Source organism: Nyctereutes procyonoides, unplaced genomic scaffold (assembly GCF_905146905.1).
Source record: "Nyctereutes procyonoides isolate TBG_1078 unplaced genomic scaffold, NYPRO_anot_genome, whole genome shotgun sequence".
NCBI lineage: Eukaryota > Metazoa > Chordata > Mammalia > Carnivora > Canidae > Nyctereutes > Nyctereutes procyonoides.
In genome coordinates this window covers 24,064,023-24,083,138 of record NW_026575041.1, presented here as the reverse complement: position 1 = coordinate 24,083,138, position 19,116 = coordinate 24,064,023, and the positions used below count along the sequence as shown (strand labels likewise).

At 34.3% G+C, this 19,116-nt stretch overlaps 1 protein-coding gene across 1 annotated transcript; it reads right to left on the bottom strand.

Annotated features, from left to right (window-relative positions):
* Positions 1 to 13,487: 13,487 nt before the first annotated feature.
* On the bottom strand, positions 13,488 to 14,634 carry LOC129506729 (non-histone chromosomal protein HMG-17-like). The gene has a single exon (XM_055320688.1). It carries the CDS (start codon positions 14,533 to 14,535, stop codon positions 14,260 to 14,262), a length of 276 nt encoding a protein of 91 aa, XP_055176663.1. The 5' UTR covers positions 14,536 to 14,634; the 3' UTR covers positions 13,488 to 14,259.
* Between the last annotated feature and the right edge of the window lie 4,482 nt (positions 14,635 to 19,116).

Sequence of the window (19,116 nt, the reverse complement as noted above, 5' to 3'; positions counted from 1 at the left end):
CATTGATTTATACTGGCATTGGCAATCTCTACAAGTAGATTTCTTGAAGCCTCCCTAAATTTCCCCTAGCCTGAGATAGGCAAATGGGGGTGGGGTGCAGAGTAGTCTCTTTAAGAGTCACCACTCGTGATTATTTTTCAGGCTTTTGTTTGAGTAATGCTATGGTTATCACACAGTGTGTAATCACCCCTTAATGGTAATAAAAGGAGGTAACCACAACCAATTTTTTGCAGCCGCTATTCTATATATCTCGTTATAAAAGGAAACATTTAAAACCTCATTTTTCTCAGGTTTAGGCCACAATAGACAATTGTTGGTTCCTTTGATTGTGTTATCACACATGGTTTCCCCGACATGTGGAACAATAAATAGTTATCCACACCACTGGACAGGAATTTACCTTAATGACTTGTTTTCCCTCCACAGAGTAGAGAAATAGCATAGCTCACAAATTAGTCAATTTCTCTAGACCAATGATTGTCAAACTTTTCTGAATGGGACCCAGAGTACAAAATAATATTTACATCACAATCCAGTATATATGTAATCTATTGTGCTTGTCTATGTGTGTTTATGTAGGTATGTGTATGTATGTGATATGTGAATATATACACACCCCTCATATATCACAAAGCATTTGCACACTGATATTTTTCTATTTTTAGATTTTCTAAATATTCATTACCATCCAATACCAATGCCTATTTCCTGCAAATAAAACCTTTGGCAGGAGTAAAAAAAAAAAAAAAAAAAAAGGAGGGCAAGAGAAATAATATCTCTTCACATTATCTTACATATGAGTACTACCGGTGACATGTGAGATTATGTGATACAGATGAACTTTGGTATAATTTGTAATGATGATATATACACTTTAATACATATTAAAATAAATATAATTGGGACGCCAGGATGGCTCAGCAGTTAAGCTCTGCTTTCAGCTCTGGATGTGATCCTGGAGTTCGGCGGTTTAGTCCCACATTGGGCTCCCTGCAGAGAGCCTGCTTCTCCCTCTGCCTATGTCTCTGCCCCTCTTCTGTGTGTGTCCCTTATGAATAAACAAATAAAATATTACAAATAAATAAATACATACATACATAAAATAATTGATATAGAAAACTCATAATTTCATAAATATCAAAGCTTAGAATGGATATTTTGAGATTTCAGTTTTAAAGGAGTATTAAGAAACTATTAGTAAGCATAGTAATTAAATGTTGCAAAAATTATAAAGATGACATGCAAATAAATGAAGGCCAATATTCCACAACTGTTTTTAATATAAATCCAAAAATATTATTTTCATTAGAGAAAAAACACTTGATCTACCAGATTTTTAATCAGGCAAATCAGAAACATATGACCTACAAATAGACATTGTATATGCAACTTTATTTTTTTCATGAGAATAGAGTGGCAGCTTCTTATAATTCATATGCTTCAGTACATCCAAATAAAACTAAACAGAGATTTCTTTCTACAAACAATCATAACAGGGATAGAATGTGAAATGATATTTTTATTTTCCAAGATTTAAAATTAGAAAAACACCAATAGTTCTTGTAAATTATGACTAGTAGCTCAAAGCTCAGTAATGTGGTATCATTTTATTTTCATAGAGATGCAAGTGCACTTATAAATATTACTTAAGAGGCAGTCATGGGGATATCTTTAATATGCAAAGCATAATTCCTGATACTCTGGAAATACAAACATAAATGATATAGGGTGTTTGCCTTCAAAAGTGTTTACATATCTCCTTTAAAAAGAAACCAAACAAAAACAAAAGTATTTACAATGACATAGGGAAAAAATACAAGTTAAAAAAAACTATATAAAAGAAAAAATGTGTAAAGGAAAGAAAGGTGGGGTTACAGAGGGCTTTTTGAAACTAAAATGGATGCATGAAACATTAATACTATTGCATGTTCTGTATTTACCTTTCATTCTGAGAGATTGATCAACATGAGAAATACCTCTCTATGTAAACACAAGTGGTGTAGAATAATCTAAGGAGCTATGACAAAAACATACTGACCTGATCTTGAGAAATAGCTTAAAATGATTATATGTAACTTAGAATGGTATAGATGATGATTAGAACACTGGCTAGAGAAATTCAAATAGATGTAGCACAAAATGAGAACGTTAGACTGTTTATTCCTATATCAGAACCAGTGGACAGGCATGAGAGGTTCATGACCCTCTTTAATAATAGTAGATATGTCTAGAAGCATAATATTCTGCTTTCTAAGAGTAATCAATTCTCTATTTTAAATTGATTCAAATGGAGAATGGATGAGTACTGAATTATAGGCACAATGTTGCTAGATTGATTTAGGCATCAGATAAGAGTGTGGTCTTAATGACCTCTAAACCTTCATCCATGTATTTGGTAATATGGTATTTCACTTAGTTCAGCAAATAAAATAAATTAAAATATTTGCACCTGGAATTCTTGTGTGTGTATTTGTCTCTTAAATGTAGATTGGTATAAATATCACAGCCTAACAATGCCAAAATAGCATACATATTCCATGTGCTCAGGAAAATATGGCTTATGAAGTGATCATTCACTTATTTTGCTGCATACCTACATATGAATATTTATGCCAATTTAATCATAAACCTTGATAACACTAAAGCTGTGTTCAAAATAAATGTAACACTTCCATGAAGAATATGATCGTAGTACAGCATGTGACAGATTTTGTTGAAATATCAAAGAAAAATTATGTGAGTCATTTTTGAGCTTTGTAAACCAGAGGAATGAAACCTTTCTGCCAAAGGCATCTGACCTCAATGAATCTGAAATGTAATTTAAAGTAAATTTACTGCAGCCAGAAGAGAACATGATGGATATCAGAATACAAACTGTATGACATGTAGTAAATAAGGAATAAAGATGCCGGATTATTCTGAAGTATTAAAATAATAATTTTAGATGAACAACTTCCATGAGAAAGTAAACTTATATTGAAACTTTGGAAATGAATAGAAGTGGATTGAGCATTGGTTCAGCCTTATGTTGGGGACTACACTGAAGACTCAGACATTTGTAATGTCAGAAATGAGCTCCCTAAGCTCTGATTTGTCATAATGCATGAAAAGGCCATGCTTAAAATTCATCAGAAGTACAATGGACTTAAACATTTTGTGGAAGAGTAGTACAGAAATAAAAGAAATGTAAATAAAAAATTCATTGATCTCTTAAATCTCATAAAGTTAGACACTAAGCAGTTCAGTGATTTGGTTTCTTCCCTTCTCTCTTTTTTGGGTATACAATTTTACATCTGCTTGGAAATCTGTTTAACTATTTGAGTTATTAGTATACACTGAGCAGACACTCAATAGATATTTATTGTAATAACAATTGAATGAGTAAATTAATTATTAAATTATAATTTTAAAAATTTACATATTTCTGTAACAAGTTTTATTGAACACTTATTTACTGTAAGAGGCCATAGCATAAACTATGAAGGTTATGAGAGATCAAGACAAACTTCCATCCTCTACTTAGGGAACAAAGACTTCATAACATACACAAAAATATTTTAAACAAGGCAGTATATTTTAAATTTGTACTGTGTATATTGTGCAAAAGTGACTACCTACTTTTTCTAAAAGTCTCATAGACAAGAGAATGCTAGAGTCCCAACAGATCATCCCATTGGTTTTTGCCCATCTAAACTTTTCCAATGCTTGTTAGTACTCTCTGTTATTCTAAACAGATAATCTGGTATCCTCTAATTTTATTATTAAATGATTTATTTGTGTTCATGGAAACTTGGCTCTGTCCTTAAAACTACTTTGCATACTCTTCTATAGATGCTGCTTAGATATTGGTATCATCCCCTCCCCCAAATTATTATCCCTTCACCTTTCTAAAACAATAAATTAAAGAGAAATAAAGATGGGAATGAGACATGGAGGAACAGAGACATAGAGAGTCAACATAACTAGTGGAAGTAAGTAGAATTTAATTCTATCATAATTTGTGGTGACTTCTAAATCCCCAGATAACTCATCTGGCCTCCTACAATTATTTTTCTTTAACCTACTCAACTTTGTTTCTCCCACATTTTGTAGGACCATGAATATAACTTTTCCATCATCAGAACAGAACTGTACCATCATTGTTCTACTACAGGAAAAAAAAATCTTACAGCTGCCATAAATCCAATCATAATTAACTATCTGTTCAAATACGCTGCTGGATAAATACGTAAATGGTTATTGAAGCCAATATAACTTTGCTTGATAGTTCTGATTATTTTCTAATATCTAAATTATTGTTTTTAAGATTGATAAAAAGAAATAAAGGATGGCAAAGAGCATGCATTATACCAAGAGCCATAACACATAACCATATTTGTACCCTCTTGTGCTGTCTTCTCCTAGTCTGAGAGTTATGCATGTTTCTAAATGCTATCTAAATATTATAATGATTATATTTACTGAAATTACATAACATTTATTTTATGTATATTGATTGTTTTCCTTTTTTTACCTCCAGTTTTATTGTGGTGTAACTGACCAAAAAATGTATATATTTGAGATATACAATGTGATGATTTAATAAACATATGTCTTGTGAAATGACACTTCAATTAAACTAAGTATCACATCCATCATTTCACATAGTTACCATTTTGTTGTGTGTGGTAAGAACACTTAAGATCTACTCTCAGTAACTTTCAAGTATACAATATTGTATTATTAATTGTTATCACAATGCTGTACATTATATCCTCAGAACTTATTCACCTTAAAAGTGAACGTTTATATTCTTGACAAACATTTTCCCATTTCTACCAATCCCCAGTCCCTGGCAACCACCATTCTACTGTGAATTTGACTTTTTTAGATTCTACATATAAGTGATACCATACAGTAGTCACCTTTCTATGTTTGGATTATCGTCCTTAGCATAATGTCTTCCAAGTTTATCTATGATGTCATAAACTGGAGGGTTTCTCTTTTTATAGCTGAATTATATCTCATTATATACATATATAATAATTATAATATAAAATAATATAAAATATATAACATGTATAAGTATATATGTATATGTGTGTATATATGTGTATGTAATATTTTATCTATTCATTCATCAATTGGCACTTAAGTTAATGTCTTGGTTATTGTGAGCAATGCTGCAATGAAATTGGGAGGGCATTTATGTCTTTGAGATACTGATTTCATTTTTTTTATATATACCCAGAAATGAGATTGCTGGATCATATGATAGCCTTATTTTTACTTTTTAGAGGAAATTTCACACTTTATTTTTTATAGTCTTACCAATATACATTCCTATTAACAAGGTTCAAGGAGTGTATTTTCTTCACATCTTTGCTAATATTTTATATATATATATATATATATATATATATATATATATATAGTTCATTTAATTTTTTTTTGTTATGTGGTATTGCACTTATCCCATATTGCACTTATCGACTATTGAGTCAACTCTTGTCGATGGACTTTAATGTTAGTCCTATTTTTGATACAAATATTTTTACATATCATATGTATAAATGTAAGATATCATTTAAAATAAATTCCCAAGTTTAGAACTCTGTGGCATTTAATATGAACATGTTTAACTTTATTAAATGTAGTTCACTTTTTCCTCAGAAAAATGAAGTTTATAAAGCGTATGGTGTTTTGTTTTGTTACTATATTCTCAACACCTGAAGCAGTGTCTGACACATGATAGAAACTAAATAAATAACTGCTTCATGAATGGATGAATGTTGACCATAAATGATGATTGTCAAAAATACCCAATCCCGTTTTCTTGAATTAGGGCAGAAGTATAAATAAAACCTCACATTTCATATGTCTGAAAATTCAAGTTATAAATAAACTAATGAACTATTACATAAGAAAGGCTCTATTCTTCTATCTTGATAGATATATATTTTTAAGTGACCTGAATGGCCAGATCTTCTTTAGGTACATGGCTACCTAGAGGAAGAAAACTCTTTGCTCCAACTCCAGGTCAGTATCTTGTCCTACTTTGCTAATCAACTTGGTTTGTATACTTTAACCTTTCCCACACATATATAGACTCCCTAGTCCACAAATTCAAGCTCTTTTAATAGTCCCAGGAACATTTGCCTTTTAAACATATTCAGAGTAAGAGATGCACAAATAAGGGATGTGATTTGCCCTTGCCAGATCAGACCAAGAGAAGAAGTGAGCAGAGGATTTGGAAGTGGTCTGGGAACTTTTTGGTAGGGAATTAAGGGTCTCAGTATCCATGGATTTTTGTTTAGAGGAAGTTGTGGGTTTCTGGTGGGTATATTCTTCCTATATCTTACTAGAAAGTCTTTGGCAAGAGGAGGGCCTGAGCAGGTGCCCTCTCAGAGATTATTCTTTAGACATATATTCAAATAACAAACACCTGTGATAAACAGCCATTTTAAAAGTAATTTCCCATCTGTTTCATTTTTCTTATAACATAAAAAAACTACTTGCTGGAAAGTATGAGTTGAAAAACAGAAGATCTACAAATTACAAGCCGAATTTTTTATTATAAAATTCTACAAAGAGAAAATTACACTTTAAAAAACACAGCCAATGCATTTAACAGAAAACTGTAAATATTGTTTTTGAAAGAGCATAAGCACACATAGGCAATTAATGGAGGGAATCACTATGATACTTGAAACATTTCATTATTCTGCAATTATAATTGATCGCAAATTATAACTGAAATAATGACTCATCATATTAAATGAATATACACACTTTGAACAAACACTATGTGTCAATATTTGAAGTGGTTTAATATAATGATGAATTTGCTTTTTGTACATTATCTTATCCTGTCTTTGGTAGATTGATGACAGTGATTTACAGAAGGTATAATGTATATCTAAACTGTTTCTTTTCTTTTTTTTTTTTTCTAAACTGTTTCTATTTGTTTTACTGGCTTTCAATGAGAAGAAAGCATTCTCACATATATACATTGATGAGACTGGAAGAAGAAACTTAATGTAACAGTCACAAAAAAGAAAATGATGCTGTGTTTTCAAAATTAATATTTAATCATTTGTCAGTATCCACTTGCAGTTATTAAATTTGTAAATTATATTTAAATGTTTATCTTTCTAGGGAAAGAAATGTATCTTGGATCTATAAATTTTCTACAGGTTTTCTTTTAATGCATATATAATTTAAAGTTAAAAATTCTATGATTTCATAGTAATGGAAATATAATTTTTAATATTTTATCAAATTTATAAAATGTTCACTGAGAACTTTCATAGATTGTCACCTACTTCTTTGATAATAATTGCTAAAAATTATGAAGTACATAGTAACAACCTAGAAAAATTCTGTTTTTCTAACTTTGGGTCCTTTTAAATCTTACCTGTAGTTAAAAAATAATGTCCTTTACTTATATGGAAGTATAAGAATCATTAAAAATACGAAAGACAGACAACGAAGCAAACCTGGATGCCCAGTTCATATCATTAAAACATTAAGAACAAGTTTGGTTTCTTATTTTGCATAAATTAAATTGCATCAACTTTTCATAGTCCAAAAATATTCAAAATAAATTATCTCCTAAATAGCCACTATTACACTGCATGTACCTCTATAAGTGTGTATGATTAGCTCTTACTTAATAAAAGAAAAATTAAAATGTATTAACTTTAAATAATTCACAAGGTTTATGATGTTACTAAACACTGTTTACTTTTTCTTTCTTCTTCCTTTCTTTCTTTCTTTCTTTCTTTCTTTCTTTCTTTCTTTCTTTCTTTCTTTCTCTTTCTTTCTTTCTCTTTCTTCTTCCTTCCTTCCTTTCTTTTTCTTTCTTTCTTTCTTTCTTTCTTTCTTTCTTTCTTTCTTTCTTTCTTCTTTCCTTCTTTCTTTCTTTTTCTTTCTTTCTTTCTTTCTTTCTTTCTTTCTTTCTTTCTTTCTTTCTTTCTTTTTTCTTCTTTCTTTTTCTTTCTCTTTCTTTCCTTTCTTCTTTCTTCTCTTTCTTTCCTTCTCTTAGAAGTAGAAAAATGGAGAAGAGGGTAGGAGCAAAGTTTTCTCCATGAAAAAGCAATGATTGATTTATATTCCAGTAACTGCACTATCAGTACATACTTCTACAAGAACCTAAACCCTAAAGACATTTTACACAGACTGTGGGGAACCAGCTGGGGAACCCATCTGAGAACCAAATCTTGACATCCTCAGCACACTGGGGACACTGGGGACCTGGGTAGGCATCCTGACTCTTGGGCACATTGTTCTCCAGAAACAGCTCTTCCGGTCCCCCTCTTTGAGTTAATAGCCTACTCTTTTACCCTTTGAAGTAAACATGTTTTTCTCTGCTTCCCAAAGTTAATCATTCCTATAGCCAATCTGCTAGCTCTCTTGATAAAAGCTGGGTGAGACAAAGCCTCGGGTCCAAGTCCGGTCCCAGTCCAAGACCCCGTCTCACTGTTCACCGGATTAAAATTCAGTGAGACTCTGAGTCTTCCTTCATATCTTCGCCTCTGGCCATCCTGGCTCCTTGGCAACACATTAGGACTATGGCTGATGAAATGACATTAAAATATTAAATACTGCAAAGTTGTCTACTGTGATTGACTAATAAGCAGGTGATGTGCTCTACACTACATAATTTTTAACGAGTCCTAACTTCGTTTATCCTCAGGATGCCACAGAAATGGCAAATTACTATAAAATGTTTAAACATTGTTCTCAACATTTAGATGATTAAATTGGGGGGTGCCTGGGTGGCTCAGTGGTTGAGCATCTGCCTTCAGCTAAGGGCATGATCCCAGGGTCCCAGGGTCAAGTCCCACATAGGGCTTCCCTTGAGGAGCCTACTTCTCCCTCTTTGTCTCTGCCTCTTTCTGTGTGTCTGTCATGAATAAATAAATAAAATCTTAAAAAATAAATTAAATTCGTTAAGAGGGTCACTTTGGACTTTAAACATATATCTTGATTTTTCCCTTTTATTTAATGACATAATTTTCATATACCAAATGTCACTTTTTTTCTTTTTTTAAAAGATTTTATTTATTTATTCATGAGAGAGAGAGAGGCAGAGACACAGGCAGAGGGAGAACAGGTTCCATGCGGGGAGCCTGATGTGGGACTCGATCCCAGGACTCTAGGATCATGTCCTGGGCCGAAGGTAGGAACCAAACAGCTGAGCCACCCAGGGATCCCCAAATGTCACTTTTTCATGTGTAACATTTGGTGTCTGTTAATATAGGTGAACACTGTAAAGTTTTATATAGTTCAGACTAGTTGCATTGGTCATGAAGACTGAAATAGCAATGTGTCTCCATTAAGAGTTTCCATGGAAGTGATACCTGTGCATTAACTGAGTAGCAATGAGAAATACTTTCTTATTTTTATTTTTTTCAATGAGTTGATCTACCATATACTGGCTAGTTTCTGAATATATTAAGATATAAGTGTCACTGTAAACTGGTATTTGAACTTCCTTCTTTGCCTCCCTTTCTTTCAATAATACTAAGAAAACATCTCTCATATAATACTTGACTGTTAGCAATTTATTATATAGATATTGATATAAATATTTAATCTCAGCAAGTGAAAGTAATGCTTTCAAGAAACCACAAATCACTGATGTTTCATGGAAAATATTATACATCTATTGGATGTTTTTAAAACAGATTTATTGAAACAATTCAAGTACTATATAATTACATTTAACAGGTACCGTAAGTAAATTTTTAGTATATTCTAAGTTGTATAACCATCACAACAATATAATTTTTAAAAATTGTTATCACTCCAAATAGAAGTCCTATTTCTTTTAGCACCCTTATAAAATATCCTCACTCAGTATGCTAACTTACTTTATGTCATGAGAAATGTGCCTATTCTGGACCTTTCATATAAATGGGATCACAAAATATGCAGTATATTGTGACTGACTTCTTTTGCTTAGTATAATCTTTTCAATATTTATCCACATTATATTATTTATGATTTTTATATCTATAACATATGAAGATACCATATTCTATTTATCCAATCGTCAATTGCAAAACATTTGGTTGGTTTTTACCTTTTTGCTCTTATGAATAATCCTGCTGTGAACATGAGTATAAACATTCTTGCATGGCTATTTGGTATTATTTCTCATGAGTATATACCAAGGAGTAGAAATCCTGGGCTACATGTATTTATGTTTTGAGGAAGTCTCAACTTGTTTCCTAAAGTGTATGTATCATTATACATCCCAATTAGCAATGCATGAGCGTTCTAAATTTTCCACAATCCAAAAACACTACTTATTGTTTTTAATTATAGATGTCCTAGTGGGTGTGTTGGAATGTGTCATTATGATTTTGATTTGCATTTTACTAATCAGCAGTGAGATTGATCATATTTTCAGGTTACTGGTCATTCATAGAACCCACTTTTTATTTGGGTTCTTTGAATACTACTGAATTGCAAGAATTCTTTGTATATTGTAGATAAAAGTCCTTGTATAAACAAATATTACTTACATGTAATTCATTTCTTTCTTTTTATTGGCTTTTCATTTAATAAATGGTGCTCCTACAATTATATTTATTATTTTTTCCATTTAATTGTATAACTTTTTTCAGTTTAAATTAAATTAATTAAAATATAGTGTATTATTAGTTTCAGAGTTAAAATTCAGTGATCCATCAGTCTTACATAATACCCAGTACTCATTACATCAAATGTCCTTAATGCCCATCACCCAGTTACGTCATCCGCCCACCCTCCTCACCTCCAGCAACCCTCAGTTTGTTTTCTATAGTTAAAAGTCTCCTATGGTTTGTCTCACTCTTTGATTTCATCTTGTTTTATTTTTCCTTCTCTTCCCCTATGATCCTCTGTTTGTTTCTTAAATTCCACATGAGTGAGATCATATGATAATTGTCTTTCTCTCACTGACTTATTTCACTCAGCATATACCCTCTAGTTCCATACATGTCATTGCAATTGGCAAGATTTCATTTTTTGATGGCTGAGTAGTATTCCGTCTTCTTTTTATGTTCATCTGGTGATGAGTCTCAGGGATCTTTCCATAGTTTAGCTATTGTGGGCATTGATACTATAGACATTGGGGTATAGGTACTCCTTCAGAACACTACACATGTATCTTTGGGGTAAATACCTAATAGTGCAATTGCTGGGTCATAGGGTAGCTCTATTTTCAACTTTTTGAGGAAACTCCATACTGTTTGCCAGAGTGATTGTACCACTCTATTTGCATTCCCACCCATAGTATAAGAGGGTTCTCCCTTTCTCTGCATCCTTGCCAACATCTATCATTTCCTGATTTGTTAATTTCAGCCATTTTGACTAGTGTGAGGTGCTATCTCATGGTTTTGATTTGTATTTCCTTGATGTTGAGTGATGTTGGGCATTTTTTCATGTGTCTACTGGCCATTCATATGTCTTCTTTGGAAAAATGTTTGTTTATGCCTATTCTTGATTAAATTATTTGTTCTTTCTGTGTTGAGTTTAGTAAGTTCTTTATAGATTTTGGATTTTAGTCCTTTACCTGATAAATTTGGCAAATATCTTCCTCATTTGGTATGTTGTCTTTGGACTGTGTTGACTGTTTCCTTTGCTGTGCAAAATATTTTTATCTTGATGAAATTTCAATAGTTCATTTTTGCCTTAATTTCCCCTTTTTAAAAAGACATGTCTAGCAAGAAGTTGCTGCAACCATGATCATGGAAGTTGCTGCCTATCTTGTCCTCTAGGATTTTGATGGATTCCTCTCTCACACTTAGGCCTTTCATCCATTTTGAGTCTATTTTTGTGTCTGGTGTAAGAAAATGGCCCAGTTTCATTCTTCTGCATGTGGCTGTCCAATTTCCATAGCAATGTTTGCTGAAGAGACCGTCTTTTTTCCATTAGGCATTTTTTCCTCCTTTTTCAAATATTAGTTGACCATAGAGTTGAGGGCCCATTTCTGGGTTCTGTATTCTGTTCCATTGATCTATGTGTTTGTTTTTGTGCCAGTACTACACTGTCCTGATAAGTAAAGCTTTGCAATACAGCTTGAAGTCCAGGATTGTGATGTCACCAATTTTGGTATTCATTTTCAACATTCCTTAGGATATTTAGGGTCTTTTCAGGTTCTATACAAATTTTAGGATTGTTTACTCCAGCTCTGTGAAAATTGCTGATGATATTTTGATAAGGATTTCACTGAATGTGTAGATTAGTCTAGGTGGGATAGACACTTTAACAATATTTGTTCTCCAAACTCAAGCATAAAACATTTTTTTACCATTTATTTCTGTCTTTCTCAGTATCTTTCATGAATGTTCTATGGTTTTCAGAGCACAGATCTTTTATCTTTTTGGTTAAGTTTTTCTTAGGTTGTGTTTTTGGTGCAATTGTAAATGGGATCAATTCTTTGATTTCTCTTTCTTCTATCTCATTTTTAGTGTATAGAAACACAACTAGCATCTTTGTATCAATATTATATCCTGGGATCCCTGGGTGGCGCGGAGGTTTGGCGCCTGCCTTTGGCCCAGGGCGCGATCCTGGAGACCCGGGATAGAATCCCACGTCGGGCTCCTGGTGCATGGAGCTTGCTTTTCCCTCTGCCTGTGTCTCTGCCTCTCTCTCTCTCTCTCTCTCTCTCTCTCTCTGTGACTATCATAAATAAATAAATTTAAAAAATATTATATCCTTCCACTTTGCTGAAATCCTGTATGAGTTCTAGCAACTTGAGGGTGGAGTCTTTTGGATTCTCCACATAAGAATATCATGTCATCTGTGAAGAGTGAAATTTCCTTCTTCTTTGTCAAATTGAATGCCTTTTATTCATTTTATTTTTATTTTTATTATTTTAATTTTTTTGGTCTGATTGTTGAGGCTAGTACTTCCAGTACTATGTTGAACAACAGTTGTCAGAATGAATATCCCTGTTGTGTTCCTGACCTTAAGGAAAAAACTCTCAGTTTTTCCCCATTGAAAATGACATTTGCTGTGGACTTTTCATATATGGCTTTTATGATATTATTCCCTCTCTCACTATACTGGGAAGAGTTTTAATCAAGAAAGGATGTTGTACTTTGTCAAATACTTTTTCTGCATTTATTGAGAGGATCATATGGTTTTTGTCCTTTATTTTATTTATGTATTGTATCACATTGGTTTATTTGTGGATGTCGAACCACCCTGGCAATCTGTGAGTAAATCCCACTTGGTCATGTTGAATAATCTATTTAATGTACTGTTTGACCCTATTGCCTAGTATCTTCATGAGAATCATTCATGTTCTTTGGGGATATTGCTCTGTAATTCTCCTTTTTGGTGCAGTTTTTTTCTTATTTTGGGATCAAGGCAATGCTGGCCTCATAGAATGAGTTTGGAAGTTTTCCTTCCATTTCTATTTTTTAAAATAGCTTCAGAAAGTGGCTACTAATCCTTCTTTAAATATTTTTTTTCCAAGCCAAACTGTATCCAGCTTTATTAAAGATACTTTTCATAAACAATCATGATATTTCAGGCAGGACATGGGCGGACGATCGTTAACAGTATACAACAACTTTCAAACTCCCTTCTTCAATGGACTACCAAAATCAGAAAGCCACTATAAAACCCAATGAAGTCTTCATGTGATGCTCTGAACAGGGAAAGTTTAGAGTGAGGGTTGACAGTTCACATTTAGCATGTTGTTTAACAACTTTTCACAAGCCGACCCTGACTTTCAGGAAATGAAATGAAAATGGCAGAATTATCAATCTGAAGATCCACAAGCTAAAAAAAGGAACTCTTTTGAGGGACGCCATCTCAGTGGTGACACCGTAAAGTCCAGATTGCCTGACATACTGGGAACCATTTCATGGGATCAGGTTCCAACAGGTCTCTGGGTTTAAGGGATTCAAGTCTATGTTGAAGGCAGAGAGGGAGAAGAGGACATAAAAAAATGAATTTTAGTTTTTCCACACCACCAAGGTGGCTCATGTGTGTCAACATCAAGGAATCCCTCCTCCTGGGAGCCAAGAGGAAGTTTCTCAAAACTAGAAGGGGAAGGTGTTTTTCCCTCTTGTTATCAATCTAGCTTCGGAGATATTCTATTAGTGATATATGCCCTTCCCCCAAAACAACAATGAAGTGTTCCGTGTGCTAACAACATAGCTTACAAAAAAAAAAAGTAAAACAAAATTCTGCATTTTTATAAAACTTGATAAAAAATAGTATTTCAAACTGTACAGTCACCAGAAGTACACAGTTATCAAAAATGCACACACTTCACTTGGCATCTCCAGCACCTTCAGCTTTCTGTGTCTGGTCTGTTTGGGCCTCTCCATTTTCTGCAGGGTTACTTCCATCCTTGCCAGCATCAGCTTTCCCCTTTTTCCCTTTGGGTACCTTCTCTCCCTTCTTTGCAGGGGCCTTTTTAGGCTTGGGCTCTGGCTTTGGAGGAGCAGGTTTAGCAGATAACCTTGCAGATCTTCTCTGTGGCTCATCCTTCACCTTGGCTTTATCTCCTTTATCATCCTCCCCTTCAGCCTTTCTCTTGGGCATGGTGGCGACGGCGGCGGGACGTAAGCGCTGGACGCGGGGATGCGGCGGCACGCGGGCTTTGGCCGGTCCGGGGGTCGTTCTCGCCTCTTCTTCTTCACACTGCTCTCCTTCTTTAATCCCCTGGGAAGCCATCTGGCCCTGGACTCTTGTGTCTTGGGACGTTTTTGACGACTGCTTCAAATTCCTCACTGGTTATTGATCTGTTCAGGTTTTCTATTTCTTCCTGTAACAGTTTTGGTAATTTATAGGTTTCCAGGAATTCATCAATTTCTTCCAAATTGCCTAACTTGTTGGCATATAGTTGTTCATAATATGTCCTTAAAATTTTTGTGTTTCCTTGGTGTTGGTTGTGAACTCTATTTTTTCATTCATGATTTTATTTATGTGGGTCCTTTCTCTTTTCTTTTTGATAAGTCTGGACAGGAGTTTATTGATCTTATTAATTCTATCAAAGAACTGGCTCCTGGTTTCTTTGATCTGTTCTACTATTCTTTTGCTTTCTATTTCATTGTTTTCTGCTCTAATATTTATTCTTTCTCTTCTCCTGCTGGTTTTGGGCTTTGATTGCGGTTATTTTTCCAGCTCCTTTAGGTGAAAGGTTAGGTTCTGTATTTGAGAACTTTTTTGTTTCTTGAGAAAGGCTTGTATTGCTATAAACTTCCCTCTTCAGACTGCTTTTGCTCCACTCCAAAGGTTTTAAATAGTTTTGTTTTCCTTTTCATTTGTTTTTATGATTCTTAAAAATTCTTCTTTAATTGCTTGGATGGCCCATTCATTCTTTATTAGGATGCTCTTTAAAGTCCAAGTATTTGAGTTCCCTCCAAATTTCTTCTTGTGTTGAATTCAAGTTTCAAAGCATTGTGGTCTGAAAATATTCAGGGAATGATCCCAATCCTTTGGTATCAGTTGAGACCAGATTTATGAGCCAATATGTGATCTATTCTATAGAATGATCCATGTGCACTCACGAAGAAGGTGTATTCTGTTGCTTTAGGATAGAATGGTCTAAATATATCTTTGAAATCCATCTGGTCCAGTTCATTATTCAAAGCCCTTGTTTCCTTGTTGAACTTCTGTTTAATACTCCATTGCTGAGAGTGAAGTGTTAAAGTTGCCTACTATTATTGTATTATTACCAGTGTGTTTCTTTAATTGTGTTATTAATTGGTTTACATTGTTGCTCCCGTGTTAGTGTTATAAATATTTACAATTTTTAGATCTTCTTGTTGGATAGATGCTTAAATTATGATAAAAAGGTCCTTCCTCATCTCCTATTAGAGACTTTGGTTTAACATTTAATTTGTCTGATATAAGAATTGCTACCTTAGCTTTCTTTTGACTTCCATTAGCATGATAAATAGTCTTCCACACCCTCACTTTAAATCTGCAGGTATCTTTGAATCTAAAATGAGTCTCGGGGCAGCCTGGGTGGCTCAGCAGTTTAGTACCACCTTCAGCACAGGGTGTGATTCTGGAGTCCTGGGATCAAGTCCCACGTGTGGCTCCCTGCATAGAGCCTGCTTCTCCCTCTGCCTGTGTCTCTGCCTCTCTCTATCTCTCTCTCTCTCTCTCTGCCTCTCATGAATAAATAAATAAATAAAATCTTTTAAAAATAAAATAAAATGAATCTCTTGCATACAGAATATTTTGATGAGGGCAATTAGCCCATTTACCAGAGTAACTATTGAAAGATATGAATTTAGTGTCACTGTATTACCTGTAAAGTCATTGTTTCTTATATTGTCTCTGTTCCTTTCTGATCTATATTACTTTTGAGTTCTCTGCTGAAAAGATCCTCTTTAACATTTCTTGCAGGATGGTTTAGTGATCACAAATTCTTTAAGTTTCTGTTTGTCCTAAAAGCTTTTTATCTCTCTTCTTTTGAATGATAGCCTTGATGAATAAAGTACTCTTGGCTCCATATTTTTCTCATTTAGCACCCTGAATATATTATGCCAGTCCTTTATAGCCTGCCAAGTCTCTGTGGATAGGTCTATGCCAGTCTAATGTTTCCACCCTTGTGGGCAAAGGAACTCTTCTCACAAGATTCTTTCAAAATTTTCTATTTGTCTCTGAGATTTGCAAGTTTCACTAATATCTGTCAAGATGTTGACTTATTTTTTTAATTTTATTTTTTAAAATTTTTGGTATATTTTTATTGGAGTTTGATTTACCAGCATATACTATAACACCCAGTGCTCATCCTGTCAAGTGCCCACTTCAGTGCCTGTCACCTAGTCACCCCATCCCACCACCCACCTTGCCTTCTACTACTCCTTGTTCATTTTCTAGAGTTAGGAGTCTCTCATGTTCTGTCACCCTCTCTGATATTTCCCACTCATTTTCTCTCCTTTCCCCATTAATATATTTCACTATTTCTTGTATTACCTGAATGAATGAAACCATATAATATTTGTCCTTCTCAAATTGACTTACTTCACTCAGCATAATACCCTCCAGTTCCATCCATGTCAAAGTAAATGGTGGGTATTCGTTGATTCTAAAGACTGAGTAATATTTCATTGTATATACAGAACACATGTTCTTTATCCATTCATCTTTCGATGGGCACCGAGGCTCCTTCCATAGTTGGGCTATTGTGGACATTGCTGCTATAAACATTAGGTGGCGGGTGTCCTGGCAATTCAGTGTATCTGTATCTTGGGGGTAAATCCCCAGTAGTGCAATTGCTGGGTCATAGAGTAGCTATTTTTAGCTTTTTGAGGAACCTCCACACAGGTTTCCAAGAGTGACTGTACCAGTTCACATTCCCACCAACAGTGCAAGAGGGCTCCCATTTCTCTACATCCTCTCCAACATTTGTTGTTTCCTGTCTTATTAATTGTCACCATTTTCACTGGTGTGAGGTGGTATCTCATGGTTTTGATTTGTATTTCCCTGAGGGCAAGTGATACAGAGAATTTTCTCATGTGCTTGTTGCCCATGTCTGTGTCTTCCTCTGTGAAATTTCTGTCCATGACTTTGGACCATTTCATGATTGGATTCTTTGTCTCTTGGGTGTTGAGTTTAATAAGTTCTTTATAGATCTTGGATACTTAGCCCGTTATCTGATAGGTAATTTGCAAATATTTTCTCCCATTCTGTAGGTTGTCTTTTAGTTTTGTTGACTGTCTCTTTTGCTGTGCAGAAGCTTTTTTATCTTGATGAACTCCCAATAGTTCATTTTTTCTTTTGTTTCCCTTGACTTCATAGATGTATCTTGCAAGAAGTTGTTGTGGCCAAGTTCAAAAAGGATGTTCCTGTGTTCTCCTCTAGGATTTTCATAGATTCTGGTCTCATATTTAGATCTTTCATCCATTTTGAGTTTACCTTTGTGCATGGTGTAAGAGAATGGTCCAGTTTCATTCTTCTGCATGTGGATGTCCAATTTTCCCAGCACCATTTATTGAAGAGACTGTCCTTTTTCCAGTGGACAGTCTTTCCGGTATGTCTAATATTAGTTAACCATAGAGTTGAGGGCCCATTTCTGGATTTTCTATTCTGTTCCATTGATCTATATGTCTGTTTTTGTGCTGGCACCACACTTTCTTGATGATCATGGCTTTATAGTACAACTTGAAATCCAGCAATCTGATGCCCCCCAAATTGGTTTTCTTTTTCAATATTCCCCTGGCAATTCAGGGTCTTTTCTGATTAAACACAAATCTTAAGATTATTTGTTCCAACACTCTGAAGAAAGTCCATGGAATTTTGATAGGGATTGCATTGAATGTGTAGATTGCTCTGTGTAGCATTGACTTTTTCACAATATTAATTCTTCCAATCCATGAGCATGGAATATTTTTCCATCTCTTTGTGTCTTCCTCAATTTCTTTCAGAAGTGTTTTGTAGTTTTTAGGGCATTGATCCTTTACCTCTTTGGTTACGTTTATTCCTAGGTATCTTATATTTTGGCTGCAATTGTAAATGGGATTGAATTTGTTAATTTCTCTTTCTTCAGTCTCAAGTTAGTGTATTCAAATGCCACTGATTTCTGGGCATTGATTTTGTACCTGCCACATTATCAAATTGCTGTATGAGTTCTAGCAATCTTGGGGTGGAGGCTTTTGGGTTTTCTATGTAGAGTATCATGTCATCGGCGAAGAGGGAGAGTTTGACTTCTTCTTTGCCAATTTGAATGTCCTTGATTTCTTTTTGTTGCCTGATTGCTGAGGCTAGGACTTCTAGTACTATGTTGAACAGCAGTGGTGGGAGTGGACATCCCTGTCGTGTTCCTGATCTTAGGGGAAAGGCTCCCAGTGCTTCCCCATTGAGAATTGTATTTGCTGTGGGCTTTCCGTAGATGGCTTTTAAGATGCTGAGGAATGTTTTCTCTATCCATACACTGAAGAGTTTTGATCAGGAATGGATGCTGTATTTTGTCAAGTCCTTTCTCTGCATCTATTGAAAGGATCATGAGGTTCTTGTTTTTTCTCTTGTTGATATGATCTATAATATTGATTTTTTTACGAGTGTTGAACCAACCTTGCATCCCGGGGATAAATCTCACTTTGTCATGGTGAATAACCTTCTTAATGTACTGTTGGATCCTATTGTTGAGAATTTTTCAATCTATGTTCA